Here is a 14,534-nt window from a genome sequence, read left to right as displayed (position 1 = left end):
GAAGCGCCCGAATGTATATGTTACTGCTGGAGAATATTTCGTTCCCGACTTAGGAGAGAATAGCTGCTAATTCACGCAAACACAATTAGAGAGTAATTTTATACATACAACACGAATTATCAGTACGAAATAAAAAGAAAACTTTTTATAAAATGATACATTTACGCTTATTCGCTCGAATTGTTTTCTCAAGAATCTCTTATCACTATTATAGTTTCCCTATCATCTTTATTATTCTCCTTGAAATATGCTGCTCAGCTACTTCTGCTTTAACCAGATATAAAATTATCATTGACGATATGAGAATGTTTTTGGAAGGTAACATTCAAGCAATTCTCAATAGAATTAGTGGTTTGTACGTATATTTTACTGAATTTGCATTAATCGCGCCTTCGTTGCGCCTTGGCGTAAAAATGGCTTCAGATACGCGAAGAGGGTTTCAAACACATGTGTGGAAACTCAAACATATTATATTTGTTCGTATAAAATCATTATGTTGGAAATTAACTGCGGTCCTATATTTAATGCATTAAAACGCGTTTTTATTTTTGGATTTATTGCACGTATACTACAAAATTTTGAACTTTACTTACCTCTACTATAAAACATTATTTCAAAGCCGTAACAATGGCGGTTAGTTAAAATGTCTGTGATTTGTTTATTATTAAAACTTTCACACGTATTAATTGCTTGTGTTATTAGAGAACATTTATTTAAAAAATAATTTAAGTCACAAATTAATGTAACAAATTCAATCTTGTTTGTTCAGATATAGGTAGATAATTTGATAATTTTAGATTTTGATGTAACATTAATTATATATTAATAATAGCTTTAATTTTTAATAGTATAGAGGCTTAACGGATATAAATAAAAGTTTACGCAAAAGACAATTTTTTTTAATCGGTAGAATTGAAACCATAATTATTACTTCCAAATAACAACAAATATTTTAATATTTAATGCGTATATTATACATTGTCGGTATATATATACGTTATAGTTGCGCAAATCGCGGCGTACGTCTGCACAGTAGAATTTACAACGTATTACGTTTCCAATTAATAGTTTCGTTTATTTTAGCTTATACAGAGTTGCATTCAGTGTCTATATAATTACACGTGTACATACATATATTATATGCGTGAGTGTACAGATGTGCAGCATACGTATATCAATGTGGCACGTGCACCCAATTGGATTAATCGTCAATGATTGGAAATAATTAATTTAATTTAATTATAGTTAATTTTTTCATGAAAATTACTATTAATTACCGTTTGATATCATTATACTTAACAATATAATGTTTACTTCGTAAACACGAGAATAAATCGTGGTGGTGAGAAAATATCAGCTGGCGCCAATATCTCACAATAAGTAAAACTAATTTTTACAAAACAAATAAAAAAAATGAAAATATGATAAATTTATATTATTATTATCATAGCATGTCAGTTCGTGAATAAAAAATAAAAACAATATGAAGATATAATCAACTCTAGCCATTATCAACTGTATCATCGACACGATTTATGAATCAAAGCTGTAAACAAATAATCTAAATAGACTAAATTTTTATAATATGCTAAGCAGTTATGTAACAGAATTAATCATAAATTATACATCAGTAGTAAAAAAGAAAACAATTAAAAACTAATGTAAAAGATTGAAGGATTAATTTCGGATATATGTATTTATAATGTATTTTAATATCAAAATGTACAATAAAATATTTCAATATACTAAAGTACATAACTATATATCAAATTAAATCTTGATAATCTTTAAGAACGAAGTAAATCAAAAGTATATTTATATATGTTATAATATTATATTAACAAAATACTAGCAATTAATAATATAATAATAATATAAATAATTAATACTGTATTAAATCGCGTATCATCAAGCGAATCTTTTGAGAATTTTTCAAATTATATATTCTACATCCAAATCATCTTTCTAGACACATGACCAAGTTCGACCAATCATATGTTTGACATGTAAACAGTGTCGCAGTAGTAGTGATATGGCATCTGTACTATTTTATACTCACACAAAATACGAATTCGTCTGAATAAGTCTTTCCTACGATTACGGCCTTTTACTTCTCGCTTCAGCACGCTTGACGTTCAAAGCACGTTTATACGGCGTTGTTAACTTGCAATCGTAACGAAAAACGTGCGGACGATGGTGCAACAGTAGACCGGATTGTAATTATAACCTCTCCGTCGCATTCGTCGCTAACCGCAATCCTTTTGTCGGTATCGTCGGTGAACACGTGGTGGAACGCATTCGTCATGGGAAGCACGGACACCACGGCGAAGTTGCTGAACGACAGCCACGAGATCGACGAATACGGGGCTAACCTGAAAATTCTACCCTGCAACAACCAGGTGAAAGAGTTGCAAACCATTCTGCGGGATAAGTAAGTACCTTTGCGTTGAAAATGTTTGCATTAAATCTCATAGTCGTATAAGTTGAGATATTTTATCTACCTGATTTTCTCTTGAACCTTTAGTTTTTACAATTTTCTATGACATCATAGGATGTATCAAATTTTGTTTATTTGTATGCATGCCTGTATACACATGTATATATAATTGTAATACATTTATATTCATGAAATGCTAAATTTTTGTATGGATTTATTATCGAGAATAGCTATGAGCTGCTCATTTACAGGCCTTATTTTATAGGAATACTACACGGAGTGATTTCAAATTCTACGCTGACCGTTTGGTAAGATGTGTTTGATTTTGCTTACATCGCTTACAAATGTTTTCAACAGATGTTTTCATATTCTCTTTAAACTAAAAAAAGTAACTTTAATTTTTTAAAAGTAAATACTGTTTGAATACAAATAATGTTGTAATTTTAAATTATTAAAACATACGATATGATACGTTGTGCTAAAAGCTCTTTCTGAACTTTTGTAGTAATTAAATATTTATTATTTACATGATAGACAACTATATATAAAAAAATATATGTTGTGATTTTTAAAAAGTTGTTTTCTGATTTTTGTTTATTATGAGGAAAGGAAACTGTTACAATTTTTGTCGAAATGTTTTAGATCAGACTAGTCATTGAAGAGAGTTTGAACCAATTGCCTTTCACGAAATGTGTGGTGACGACTCCAACCGGTGCCAAATACAAAGGTTTAAAATATCAGAAGGGAAACTGTGGAGTATCTATAGTAAGAAGTGGAGAGGCTATGGAACAGGTACAACTTCAACTAATCATAATAACAAGCTGACGATTTCTTTGTGCGAACTAATTGCTAATTTATGGAGTAATATTTTTACAGGGTTTAAGGGATTGTTGTCGTAGTATCAGAATTGGTAAAATATTAGTAGAAAGTGATATGGACACGCACGAAGCTAGAGTAGTTTATGCTAAATTCCCAGACGATATATCCGAGAGGAAGGTCTTATTGATGTATCCAATAATGAGTGAGTATTGCAGAATATTCTAATATTGAGAGTATATTTGACTGATTGTGAAGAAAAATTTTAATTTATTTTATATTTATTTGCACATGTAGGTACAGGAAATACTGTCATAAAGGCCATAGCTGTGCTAAAAGAACATAATGTACTTGAAGAAAATATTATTCTATCAAATTTGTTTTGTACGCCGATTGCAGCCAAATCTCTAGTCACTGCCTTTCCTAAGGTGATTTCAGTTATTTATATTTGCATGAGTCAGTGTTGAAATCCATTAAATTTATATTTATATCTAATATATATAGTATTTATTTTTTCAAGTACATTTTTCTCTTACAGATGAAGATCTTAACGTCAGAGATTCACACTGTTGCACCAAATCATTTTGGACAAAAATACTTTGGTACGGATTAATTATATTTCACTAAGAAACAAATATAATGCATAATTAAATCGAGAGAAAATCAATGAAGAATGATTACGTGCTAAAGATGAATATTAAGCTAATTAATAATTAAAATTATTATGGCAATTAATAGTAATCTGACAGAGTGATAAAAATATGTACAGTATCAAATGTTTTTAATAGATATTTTCATATTCTCTTTGTAAACTTTAATTGTTTAAATTTTTACTTAATTCGATAATTTTTTTATAGAAATGATTTAAATAGATAGATTTGACTTAATATCTCAAATATTAAAATATGATTTTTGCTTTATCTATTTTGTATTAATTAAATATTTATTTTTGGATATTACAGTTTAGAATAGGTTTACTTAAGGTTCATTATGTATTAATAGTGCATATTCTCTCTGAACAACTTAGACAATTTTATAATTCATAAGTACATTATAAAAACTGTTATATTAATATAAAGTATAATATATATAATTATATATTTTTCATAACTTTGAATTATAAATTTGTTCTGAAGTTTAAATCTATTAGCTATAAGCATTCTCCTGATTTTCTCTGTGTATAATAAGACTGTAAGTAATACATTTGTTTTAAATGTACTTGAAATCGTTCAAAAATCGATGAAATAATTGATATTTTTGACAACGTCTTTTAATAATTTTTAGAGATTAGACACGATTACAGTTTTTCCTCAAATTTTTCTAATCCCTTTATGTTCGCAATAGGTACTGCATTATCAGTTTTATGTATGCTATACTTAATGTCAAGTATTTGCATAAAAAGTCTCGCATTAAGATAAGCTAAGTGTCATAAGCGATAATATTTACCAGTTCAGGTATTGCATATATACATACATATATACACATCTCTTAAAATAGAGATTTATAGGCTTACCGTCCCAAAAATAAACAATTTGACAGATTAAATAATTAAGAGCTTGACATTACAAACAATCGTTTCCAAAATTGTTTCCATTTTTTATTCCGCATAAACGTCTTTTTTTTAATTGACTGAATTGAAAAGAGTGGAAGTCTTAACTGACATTAAATTTCTAAGTTTACTGAAGTTTAGTAATGTCAGGTTTTCTATGTACACAGGATTTATAATATGTGTACGATATATTTATATATAAACTAGAAGAGTTACAAGTGATTATAGCATTATGTGTTAATTGAAAAATTATATATATAAGTATATTTAAAAAATATATAAATAATACTTTTTAAATTAAAATATGTTTTTATTTTTTATTTTTTTTTTATTCAGATCTGGTTTATAAGTATCATTATGCTATATTTGTATGCGATTATTCCGAAGAATATAATTTTAAATGAAGTAAGATTTATTATACATTGAGATGAATCTTGAGTCTAATAATACAAAGTGTAACCTTATCGCAACAGTACGTGCATAATCGAGTATTCATTTTACAGTATGTAGATAAGTTGAAATAACATTAAAAGTTATTTCACAATTTGACTTAAGACATTGTCTTAAAGGAAGAATACCTCATTATATGTTACATGCTATTTTAAAATAAAGCATTATATATAATTATTTTTGCTACATACAGCTTGCTGGCAGATATGTAAGAAACCGATCTGTTTGCATAATATAAACGTTTAATAAGCATAATTTCTTCTATTATGTATAATAGGTTTGAACATATAGCATTGCAATGATTTTGCAATTAATATTTATAAATATGTTCAAATTTTTGGAAAAGATCATGATTCGCAAATGGGGAGACTTATAATTCAAAATTCCTTTCTGAAGATCCAATAATTTTCACTGTTGATTCACTGTTGATCGTTGCATTTTATACGTAATTTTAATGGAACATGTGTTTGTGTACATTATTTGTTGATACAATTATATACGTATTATACGTATTGTACGTACTTCTTAACACGTTTTAGTCGAACTGGGTACAAAGTACTTCATTTACAATAGATTTACATGGACAAATTATATAACAATATTTTGTTCAATATAAAGAGAATTAAATATTATAACGCATCGCATAATTTATTTACCTACTTAATACAAATATATTGATGCACTCAAAGAGATAGTCCTAATTGTCCATTAATGTCAGTTAAGAACAAAGGATGATATATATTATACATGTATGTAAACAGGGAGTGTACATTGGGAATTATTTTATGTACATCATATACATTCAGTACATAAAGTCAAAACACAATTTTCGCTCAATAATTGAAAATTAGAAAGAAGCATCATGTTATACAAATCTCTATATAAAATCTTTGATATGAGTAGAGATATGTTTAGTTACATGCCCATTGAATAAGCTATGCAGCTTTTACATGTAGCAAGTTTCAAATAGAAATATGAAAACAATATTTTGTGTAATTTTTCAATAGGTAATTATCATATATTTGTTTAAACCTATTAAAGGATATAAAATTTTACAAACAAGAAAATAAAGATCTAGATTCAGTAAAAAACCTTTTCAAATTTGTCCTTAAAAAATTTAGATCTGTCTCAGCATTCTTATTAAACTATTTGCCTTATAACGTGCCTATGAAAAAGCTGCATTCAATAATTACAGCAATATCAATAAGACCAATAATTTATGTGATGTAAATTCCTGTTATTGAACGTGAGATGTTTATATACGATTGTTTATAGATTTATTTACATTGACAATTGTTTAACGTCCTTCGCATCAGCAACAAGTTTGTTTAATGCAAATTGTATGTGCGTAATATTGATAAATACAGATATATGTGCACAATGATTATTAATTAAATACGACAAATAGCATTAGTAAAATAAATGTAATTCTGAAACTGGACTACGTTTTATTTTTGTGTATTTTTTTTTATATTTTAATATATATTTGAAGAAGTTTAAATATTATTATGATTAAAAACAATTATATTACATTAACAATATCTATTAATATATTTAGCTAATAAATATTAATTTTGTAATTCATTACATCTACTTGCTACATGTACTTCTCTAATTTTTTCAATCATAATTAGAAAATTCACTTTTATGACTAGTAGTGATATGATAGAAATTTTTCGCTGGAAAGCAATTCCAGATTCATTAAAAAAATGTATTCATAAAAATTTTTTTAGTATGTTTGAAATATCCTGTCTATTTCGTTTTTGATAATTAGAATTTCGATATATAATTAATGCTACTGACAATGAGAATAAATATAGATGATGAACGATACTCTATATATAGACATATTTCACATTACTGACAAAAATGTAGTTTAAAAATTTTTAACAAATATCTCCAAATTTTCTCTATAATTTTTTTTTAGATAAATAAGTACTTTATATATACTTTTATTCCAAACGTGTATTATAAAAATATTGATAATTATTGGTTTCAGGCTGCACTCGTGTTGTAGTGGAGACGCCAAATATACAAGAGAAAGATAATTGAGGATGTAGAATTCGTTAGATCTCAATTGAACTGATTAAATAGCAAATTTAATTTATCTATAATATTGAAACTGAACGCTATAACGTGTGTAGATCAATCAGTTTATGCACTATTTTTAACTTGAGAAAGGATAAAGAATATTTTTAGATATTGTATACCAAGAAGTATATTTTACGCGTAACTAGTTTTTATATCGCTTTTGAAAAAGATCAATATATACGCTGCTTCAGATTTATTATAGAATTATATCCATGTATTTGAATATTGTATCTATATATATATATATATATACTTACCTTTAATAATTGAAACGGAATTGATTGATTCCGTTTCCCAAAATACATTATTGTTACATATCATATATTTATTTCATATAAAATGTGTTAGAAATAAATTTTAAGGATATATGAACGGAATTTTAAACTTGAATCATTGTATTTATTAGTAAATTTTTGTATGCATGTAACAATGATCGCTGTTGAGCTGTATATATATGTGTATATATATATAATATATACACATACACACACACACACACACACACATAATGTGTGTATAATGAATATTATTTTTGTAAATATGGTTATATTTAATGATTATATATCTCTAATATATGTTAAAATTTATTTTAACATTAATATTCAATCTTTATTGTTACCTCCCGCTCCCTCTCATCCTTGTAATAGTGTAATAAGAAAGACATATTAACATGAATAAAACTTTTACCATTGCTCTCTTTGATTATAGCAGTAAATTATAGATATATATGTGCGATATTAATAATAGTTTTTATGTATCATGTTGAAGAATATAATTATAATAGCAAAAATAACTTTTTATTTCATTTATTTATTTATAACAAAGCAACTTGTAGCAAATACTTGGATAAAGCTTAATTCTTTTTTTATGACGGAAGTATTGGTTGAACGATAGATAAGCAATAAAAGATTTATGCAAGATATTGATCTTGCTGAGCACACACGTAGGAAGATAAATGTCATGACTAAAAATAATAAAAGAATAATTCATATAGGCCTTTTCATCAATACAACTGCCGCTATTATCATTTAGAATATAATTAGTTTGAATAACATCGGATTTGTATACAAAAAACTTGTTTTTTTTTATTCATTTTGTGCAATGAATAGATATTAAACATTTTTCACATATATGTCATTTTTTATATTATATATATTAAAGCATTCATTGCGCTGTTTCAATAGTAGCAGTTGTAAGAAATTCTCTCTCTCTCTCTCTCACTTTTGCTTTGAACTTTTGTATTATTACAATACAATTTACAAGCATTGTAAACCGATCTTTCTGTTTTCAAAAATAGAACTTTTTAAAAAACTCAATTGTTCGATTTTAGACGCAAAAATTTTAATGACTGAATAGACTGTGTTGAACAAGCATGAGTCATATACACACATATCAATGAAATCGTGTCACGCCTCAGTATGAGTCATATGCACCAGCATAATTTTGTTGTAAGTAGAAAATGGAAGTTTATATACCATAAAAAGATATTTATAATTCATTTATAAAAATCTAGAAATCTCTTCTTCTGTTCCTTCTAATAACTACTTCTAATATATTTAATATATAATTAAGCTCAAGAAATCAATCGACTTCTTAAAGCATATTTGGAAAGACCGTTTGATTATCTTAACGCGAAAAAAACGAAATGTCCGAATAAATTTTAACAAGCCAAACCTATCTTTAATACTGTTCTATTCGCGATTAAAAGTATAATATAAATATCAAAATTTTTTTTCTCATGTGTAACAAATTAATTATATCTACAAATAAAAAAAATTCAATTATAATACATATTTATCTATATATCTCTCTCTGTCCTCATATCTCAAATGATATTGTGTATATGTTATGTATTGCTAGATTCTATATTTTGTACGCTTTGCACGCGGCAACAAACGAGAAAGGTGTAATGGGTGGTTGCACATGTAAGAGAAAAATATGTACTTCAGTTCGGATGTAGTGTGCTACAATGTGTATCAGGTATGGTGCGGTGCGAAACAATGCAAAAATAGTAAACAAACGTGAGGATGTATACAAAGAGAGCGATACGAAGGAATTGTTTCATATCGCTTAATCAGACCTGTTGCAAAACATTTGGTGAAGACGCGTTTGATCTAAAAATACAAAGTATATATATTCTATAAAAGAATGTTCCATGCGTCATTTATACTGATCATTCAACAGACTTTCTGCGGTGCAGAATATTATCTTGGCAGTACCTTCATTCAGCCTTAGTAATGTAATAAACGTGGCTTTTTGCAAAATACGTTTGTGGGTGGAAAAGGAAGGAAGTCATTGTGTGGAATATCCCAACTTTACATGGGTATATCTCGTATCTATTCCTCTTTCTCTTGGTCGTCGGACTTCTCTTCATTTTTATCGCCGCTATCTTCTGCGTGTTCACCTTCATCGCTAGCGATAACTTTTGCCGCGCTATCTACTTCGGCTGGTTTAGAGTCATCTAACGCTTTGGACTCGCTTTCTAGAGTTGTCCTTTCTGGTAAACTGCGAGCAAATAATTATGAATTAATTATTCAATATTTCTAATCAAAGTATGGATTGTAGATATTGATTTTAATAGATTTCCATATTAATCCGTTTATTATTAATAATCACCTGTCGGAAAGTAGAATATCTGCTTCTTTGTCTGCGGAAGGCTGCGGAAAAAAAAACAGATTGCAAATGTCAGATATGTATTACAATATAAATATAGTAGCAAAGTTATCAGATTAGTACAGAAGTAGGTAGCAATTAAAATGATTTTATATATAATTTAAATATAGTATTTTATATATAGTTAAAAAATGCTCGTTATAAAAAATAAAATATAGTAATTTATGTTTTATATCATCGTACATTTTAGTTCTTTTGGAAAGATACAAACAAGTAAATATAAACGATTTGTCGTACACGTGTCACACAATAGGCATGACTATAGCAATTGTCATTTCTATTTTGGCGCGTCGGAATTCTTTCTAATAAAGAAACTGTATGTATGTACATACAATACAAAGGTTAGTTATGACAAAGCTCTTTTTAAAGTTTCAGTTTCGAAACAAAGACACATAATTACCTCTCGACTTGACGTATTTCCATTCTCTTGAATTTCACTCTGAGATTTTGAGTCAAGAGTGATTTCTGCAGTACTAACCGCCGGCGTTACTTTCAGAAACTTTTCCAGTTCATCCATTTCGTTCGCTAAATCAAAATCTTCATAATCCTGTAAAATTCAACCGCTTGTATAAAAATTATGATATCTTTTAAGCGATTATCTTCTATTGCTTGTTGCATATGTGTGGTATATTTTTAAACTTAGTAAACTCTGTCAATGGTAATTGCAATATAAATGGCATAAAGAAAAGAAAGATAATTACACCGCAATAATCATCTTCGTTAAATAACTGTGGTGGCAATGGATACTTGTTATTCCTAGCATTACTGTTGGCTTGCATGAATTCCTTTTCCAATTCTTTGCCTGGCTCTGTTATATCAATGATCTCGTATTCAACATTTTTACTATCTAAGATCATCAATACACGTTGCTGTCTTTTTTTCACCTGTAACACGTTTACATGTAATTAAACTTTTTGTCGCTGTCTCTTTTTCACCTGTAATACGTTTACATGTAATTAAAACTTTTCAAACTTGCCCAACTTAATATGTGCAACTATATGAAAGTGTTATAATCTATTCGTCGATAATGAATATTGAAAAAGATAGAAATTAATGTTAAATATATATTTTAACATTTGCGTAACACATTTATGTGTTGTGAAATTTATCTTAATTTCTACTGAAGTCAGAGTCGCACGTATAAGCAGAAAAATCCATATGCAACAAAGTGTGTTAATTGCATCTATTATTCTTGTATATTTTGATCCTAATAATAAAATTTACAGCACTTATTGTGCTGTAAAATAGCAATAACAATAATTGCCAACATGATACTATTAATATTCCCAAAAGAAGTATATTCAACAAACGAGAGATCAAAGAGACACGATCGCACGGAACAAGTTTGCCTTATCAATAATGGAACGTTTCACTATCGAGCTAAAATATACGAGATAAATTCGACAACCATCGCTCCCAATTGATTCCAATAAACAGACCCGGACGTGACCCGCGATAAACAGCTGGAAAACTGGCGTGACACCACCGTACGCCCATCGTCGAGGAGAGCGAGCCACGGAACCGATCAAAACGCGCAGTTATACGCGCGCGTCACATCGCGCGAGTGACAGATCCCCGATTCTTAGGCGGTCCCCCCGGGGCCGCTGGTGCGTGTCGTTCGCATTGTAACCTGATACAGCGGCGACGACGACGACGACTGCCTGGCGTGCGCGGTGTGTCAAGAGACCAGGCGCCGTGGTCGAGCATCGCGACACCGCAGCCCGGTCGATCGTCGCCGAAAGCCGCTTGGCACTCACTTCCTTGTTGCCGCTGATACCCGATACGTAGATCTTGACGACCATCGCGCTGGCTCTGTGCTGCGACCACCACCGGTCGCTGTGTGCCTGCCCTAGACTCGACGACGCACGCTCCCCTCGCGCTTCTGTGTGGCTGTGTGCACTGCGCCGCGCTGCGCTCTTGCGCTACGCCACCACGCTACGCTACGCTCCGCTCCGATTAGGCGGCGCGTCGGACGACGCGCGACGTGCGGGAACGACCGACCGACCACACGACCACCAACCGGTCGCTCGCCGCGCGGCGGTGATTCCGCTATTAGCCCGCTCGCACGCACGCCGACACGCGTGACGCACCGATCTCGAGAGCGAAACGGAGCCGGCCTAACTCCGGGCAGTCCGGGGCTCTGCGTGGCCTGCCTTCGGTCTATACGTCATACCCGGGCCGGGTTCCTCTCTTTCTCCCTTTCCCAGGGATGGAACGAACAATTCCTCTCCTGCGCTGTACGTCGCGCGCGGAGTTTAATGTTTAGGAAAATGTTTAGGAAAAAATAAATTAATAAATACGCGTGTCTGGAAAAATAATTTTGCAAAACGCTTCGCCGCGCGCGACTGTTTCCGTTCGTCAACTGCCCCCCCCCCCACCCTCGCAATTGTGTAACGCGTTACGATATATATGACGTTACATAATCGACGCGTATTTTTGGAAATTTGTTAAAAAACACGGGCGGTGACGTTTGCTTGGGAGCTACGTGTAACACGGACCGCGAATTGTTTGACTGGTGTAATTGAATTATGTAACTTACATCATTTGTTGATTGATTCGTCGCTGCAGAAAGATTTAATAAAAATTGAGTTAAAATATTTTTTTTTTGTTATATGCAATTGTCGAATTTTAGTAGCGGAGACCGCTTGAAAGATAAATGAAACTCTTGGAGAAATCGAGTTTCTACTCGTGACTTATTCGCAATGCAATTTCTATACCATATTACAATTCGGGACACGAAGACTAACTTTTACTATTTAAAAATATACGCTTGTGATACGTTTGCGTGTACGTTCCTGTGTTGGGTAACTTGTCGATAAGCCACCGTGTTGGTCAACAGCGGTTTCAATAAAATTGAATTAGCGAGGGCTATTTCTTCCATATGCGCAAACATGTGTAATCTCACTCGGTTCATCATTTCCAATATATCTCGGAGGATGCAATCTGTCTTTTTACATTAGCTTAGTTAGCTAATAAGCTATCCTTTTAAATATAATTTTTTTTTTAAATATGTATATGTAACACAAAAATAAATTTCAAAATATTAAAATATTAAATTTTGTTTCAATAAGCTAAAATAAACGTATAATAAAAAATAAATTATGATTAAATAAAATATACGTATTATTACAATTTATTATTAAATTATATATATATATATTTCAAGTTAAAAAATTTATATATTTTGTCTTACTAAAAAAAATATCTTTTATCATATTATTTCATTATATTTGTATTAGTTAAGATACATACAACAGAATATTTTCTTCAGAGGAAAAATAATGTAATTTACGTTATAAAATAATCTTTTGCAGATATAATATATGAAAATATATATTTGTCATTATATATAGTTTTGAAATTCACCAAGTTTTTCCTGCGCAAGTTTGAATTTCGTCACCATTGCTTGCGTCCATTTCCTTTCGGCTGACTTCCGACGTTACACGACTTGCACGACGCCGTGCGAGGTTACCTTTTTCCGGTTCTTTGCGAGAGTGTACTCCACCCGTTCGAAATGGTAAGATATTTTATCGAATTTTACGTGTCAAATCTTGCTGAAATCTACATCATGTTGAGCATCAAATAAGAATTATTGCTGTCAAGAAATTTTTCATATACATATTTCACTGTGAAACGCTAGCGTTACGTACTTATGAGGAGGATCTAACCTAAGGAGGTTATGTTTTGAAAGCGTTCCTTCCTATTCGATCATATATTTCTGATCTCTAATATCATCGAAGTTACGTGTGGTGCGGAGACTTTAAAAGTGTTGAAATTTTCCAGGCGAAACGCACGAAGAAGGTTGGAATCACTGGTAAATATGGCACGCGTTACGGTGCCTCCCTCAGGAAAATGGTCAAAAAGATGGAAATCACCCAACACAGCAAGTACACCTGCTCGTTTTGTGGTAAGGTAAGTAATTGCATCGTACTTTATCAATACTGTAAGTTGGAGAGATAAATTCTCATTGCTTAGTACTTTGTAAACATAAGGTTTTCATGTAATAAATTCTCTCTACCTCATGTTCATGAATCTCTTGCAAATGCTTTTGCAAATTTGCTTTCTGCGAACATTATTTGATGAATTTAATGCAGTCCAAATCAGATTATCAAATGTATCGAACAACGCTACTTTTATTTTTTAACAGGAGGCGATGAAGCGCAGCGTCGTAGGAATCTGGTCCTGTAAACGATGCAAGAGGACTGTCGCTGGTGGCGCATGGGTATATTCCACGACGGCCGCTGCTTCAGTAAGATCAGCCGTACGTAGATTGCGTGAAGTTAAAGAGCAGTAAATTATGTAATAAATATCTTTTTAACAATTTATACTGTGATTTTATTTAATGCAAACCAATCGTTTCTATTATTAAATTTATATTGATCTAATATTTATCTCAATTTTTTTGTTAAGATCATCTATATTTCTACTTTCTCTACATTATTCATTTTATATTATTTCTTTTTTACTATTTAATAAAATACAAATTATTTGTGTAAGTATATAAAAAGATGATATTTT

The 14,534-nt window shown here is 30.6% G+C and overlaps 3 protein-coding genes across 5 annotated transcripts; 2 read left to right on the top strand and 1 right to left on the bottom strand.

Moving 5' to 3' along the window:
- Positions 1–1,992: 1,992 nt before the first annotated feature.
- On the top strand, positions 1,993–7,863 carry LOC105459067 (uracil phosphoribosyltransferase homolog). The gene is made up of 7 exons (XM_011704754.1): positions 1,993–2,431; positions 2,703–2,745; positions 3,080–3,229; positions 3,314–3,458; positions 3,551–3,681; positions 3,792–3,855; positions 7,252–7,863. The coding sequence occupies exons 1-7, from the start codon at positions 2,304–2,306 to the stop codon at positions 7,302–7,304; spliced, it is 714 nt and encodes a 237-aa protein (XP_011703056.1). The 5' UTR covers positions 1,993–2,303; the 3' UTR covers positions 7,305–7,863.
- Positions 7,864–8,121: 258 nt separating this feature from the next.
- On the bottom strand, positions 8,122–12,111 carry LOC105459066 (SH3 domain-binding glutamic acid-rich protein homolog). Of its 3 annotated transcripts, XR_975624.1 has the most exons (6): positions 11,774–12,111; positions 10,718–10,900; positions 10,417–10,563; positions 9,960–10,000; positions 9,563–9,848; positions 8,122–9,457 (listed from the first exon to the last, which is right to left on the bottom strand). XR_975624.1 is itself a non-coding variant. In XM_011704752.1 (5 exons), the coding sequence occupies exons 1-5, from the start codon at positions 11,816–11,818 to the stop codon at positions 9,680–9,682; spliced, it is 585 nt and encodes a 194-aa protein (XP_011703054.1). In that variant the 5' UTR covers positions 11,819–12,111; the 3' UTR covers positions 8,122–9,679. The 3 variants fall into 3 exon arrangements, 2 of the variants coding, with proteins under 2 accessions (XP_011703054.1, XP_011703055.1); XM_011704752.1 differs by having other exon boundaries at positions 8,122–9,848; XM_011704753.1 differs by lacking the exon at positions 11,774–12,111 and adding an exon at positions 11,425–11,592 and having other exon boundaries at positions 8,122–9,848.
- Positions 12,112–13,426: 1,315 nt separating this feature from the next.
- LOC105459065 (60S ribosomal protein L37a) lies at positions 13,427–14,341 on the top strand. Its single transcript, XM_011704751.1, has 3 exons — positions 13,427–13,533; positions 13,800–13,928; positions 14,164–14,341. The coding sequence occupies exons 1-3, from the start codon at positions 13,531–13,533 to the stop codon at positions 14,308–14,310; spliced, it is 279 nt and encodes a 92-aa protein (XP_011703053.1). The 5' UTR covers positions 13,427–13,530; the 3' UTR covers positions 14,311–14,341.
- The last annotated feature ends 193 nt before the right edge of the window (positions 14,342–14,534 follow it).

Source organism: Wasmannia auropunctata, unplaced genomic scaffold, assembly GCF_000956235.1.
Source record: "Wasmannia auropunctata unplaced genomic scaffold, wasmannia.A_1.0 LD334213.1, whole genome shotgun sequence".
NCBI lineage: Eukaryota > Metazoa > Arthropoda > Insecta > Hymenoptera > Formicidae > Wasmannia > Wasmannia auropunctata.
The sequence above is the reverse complement of the archived record's forward strand: the minus strand, read 5'-3'. Positions and strand labels throughout refer to the sequence as shown.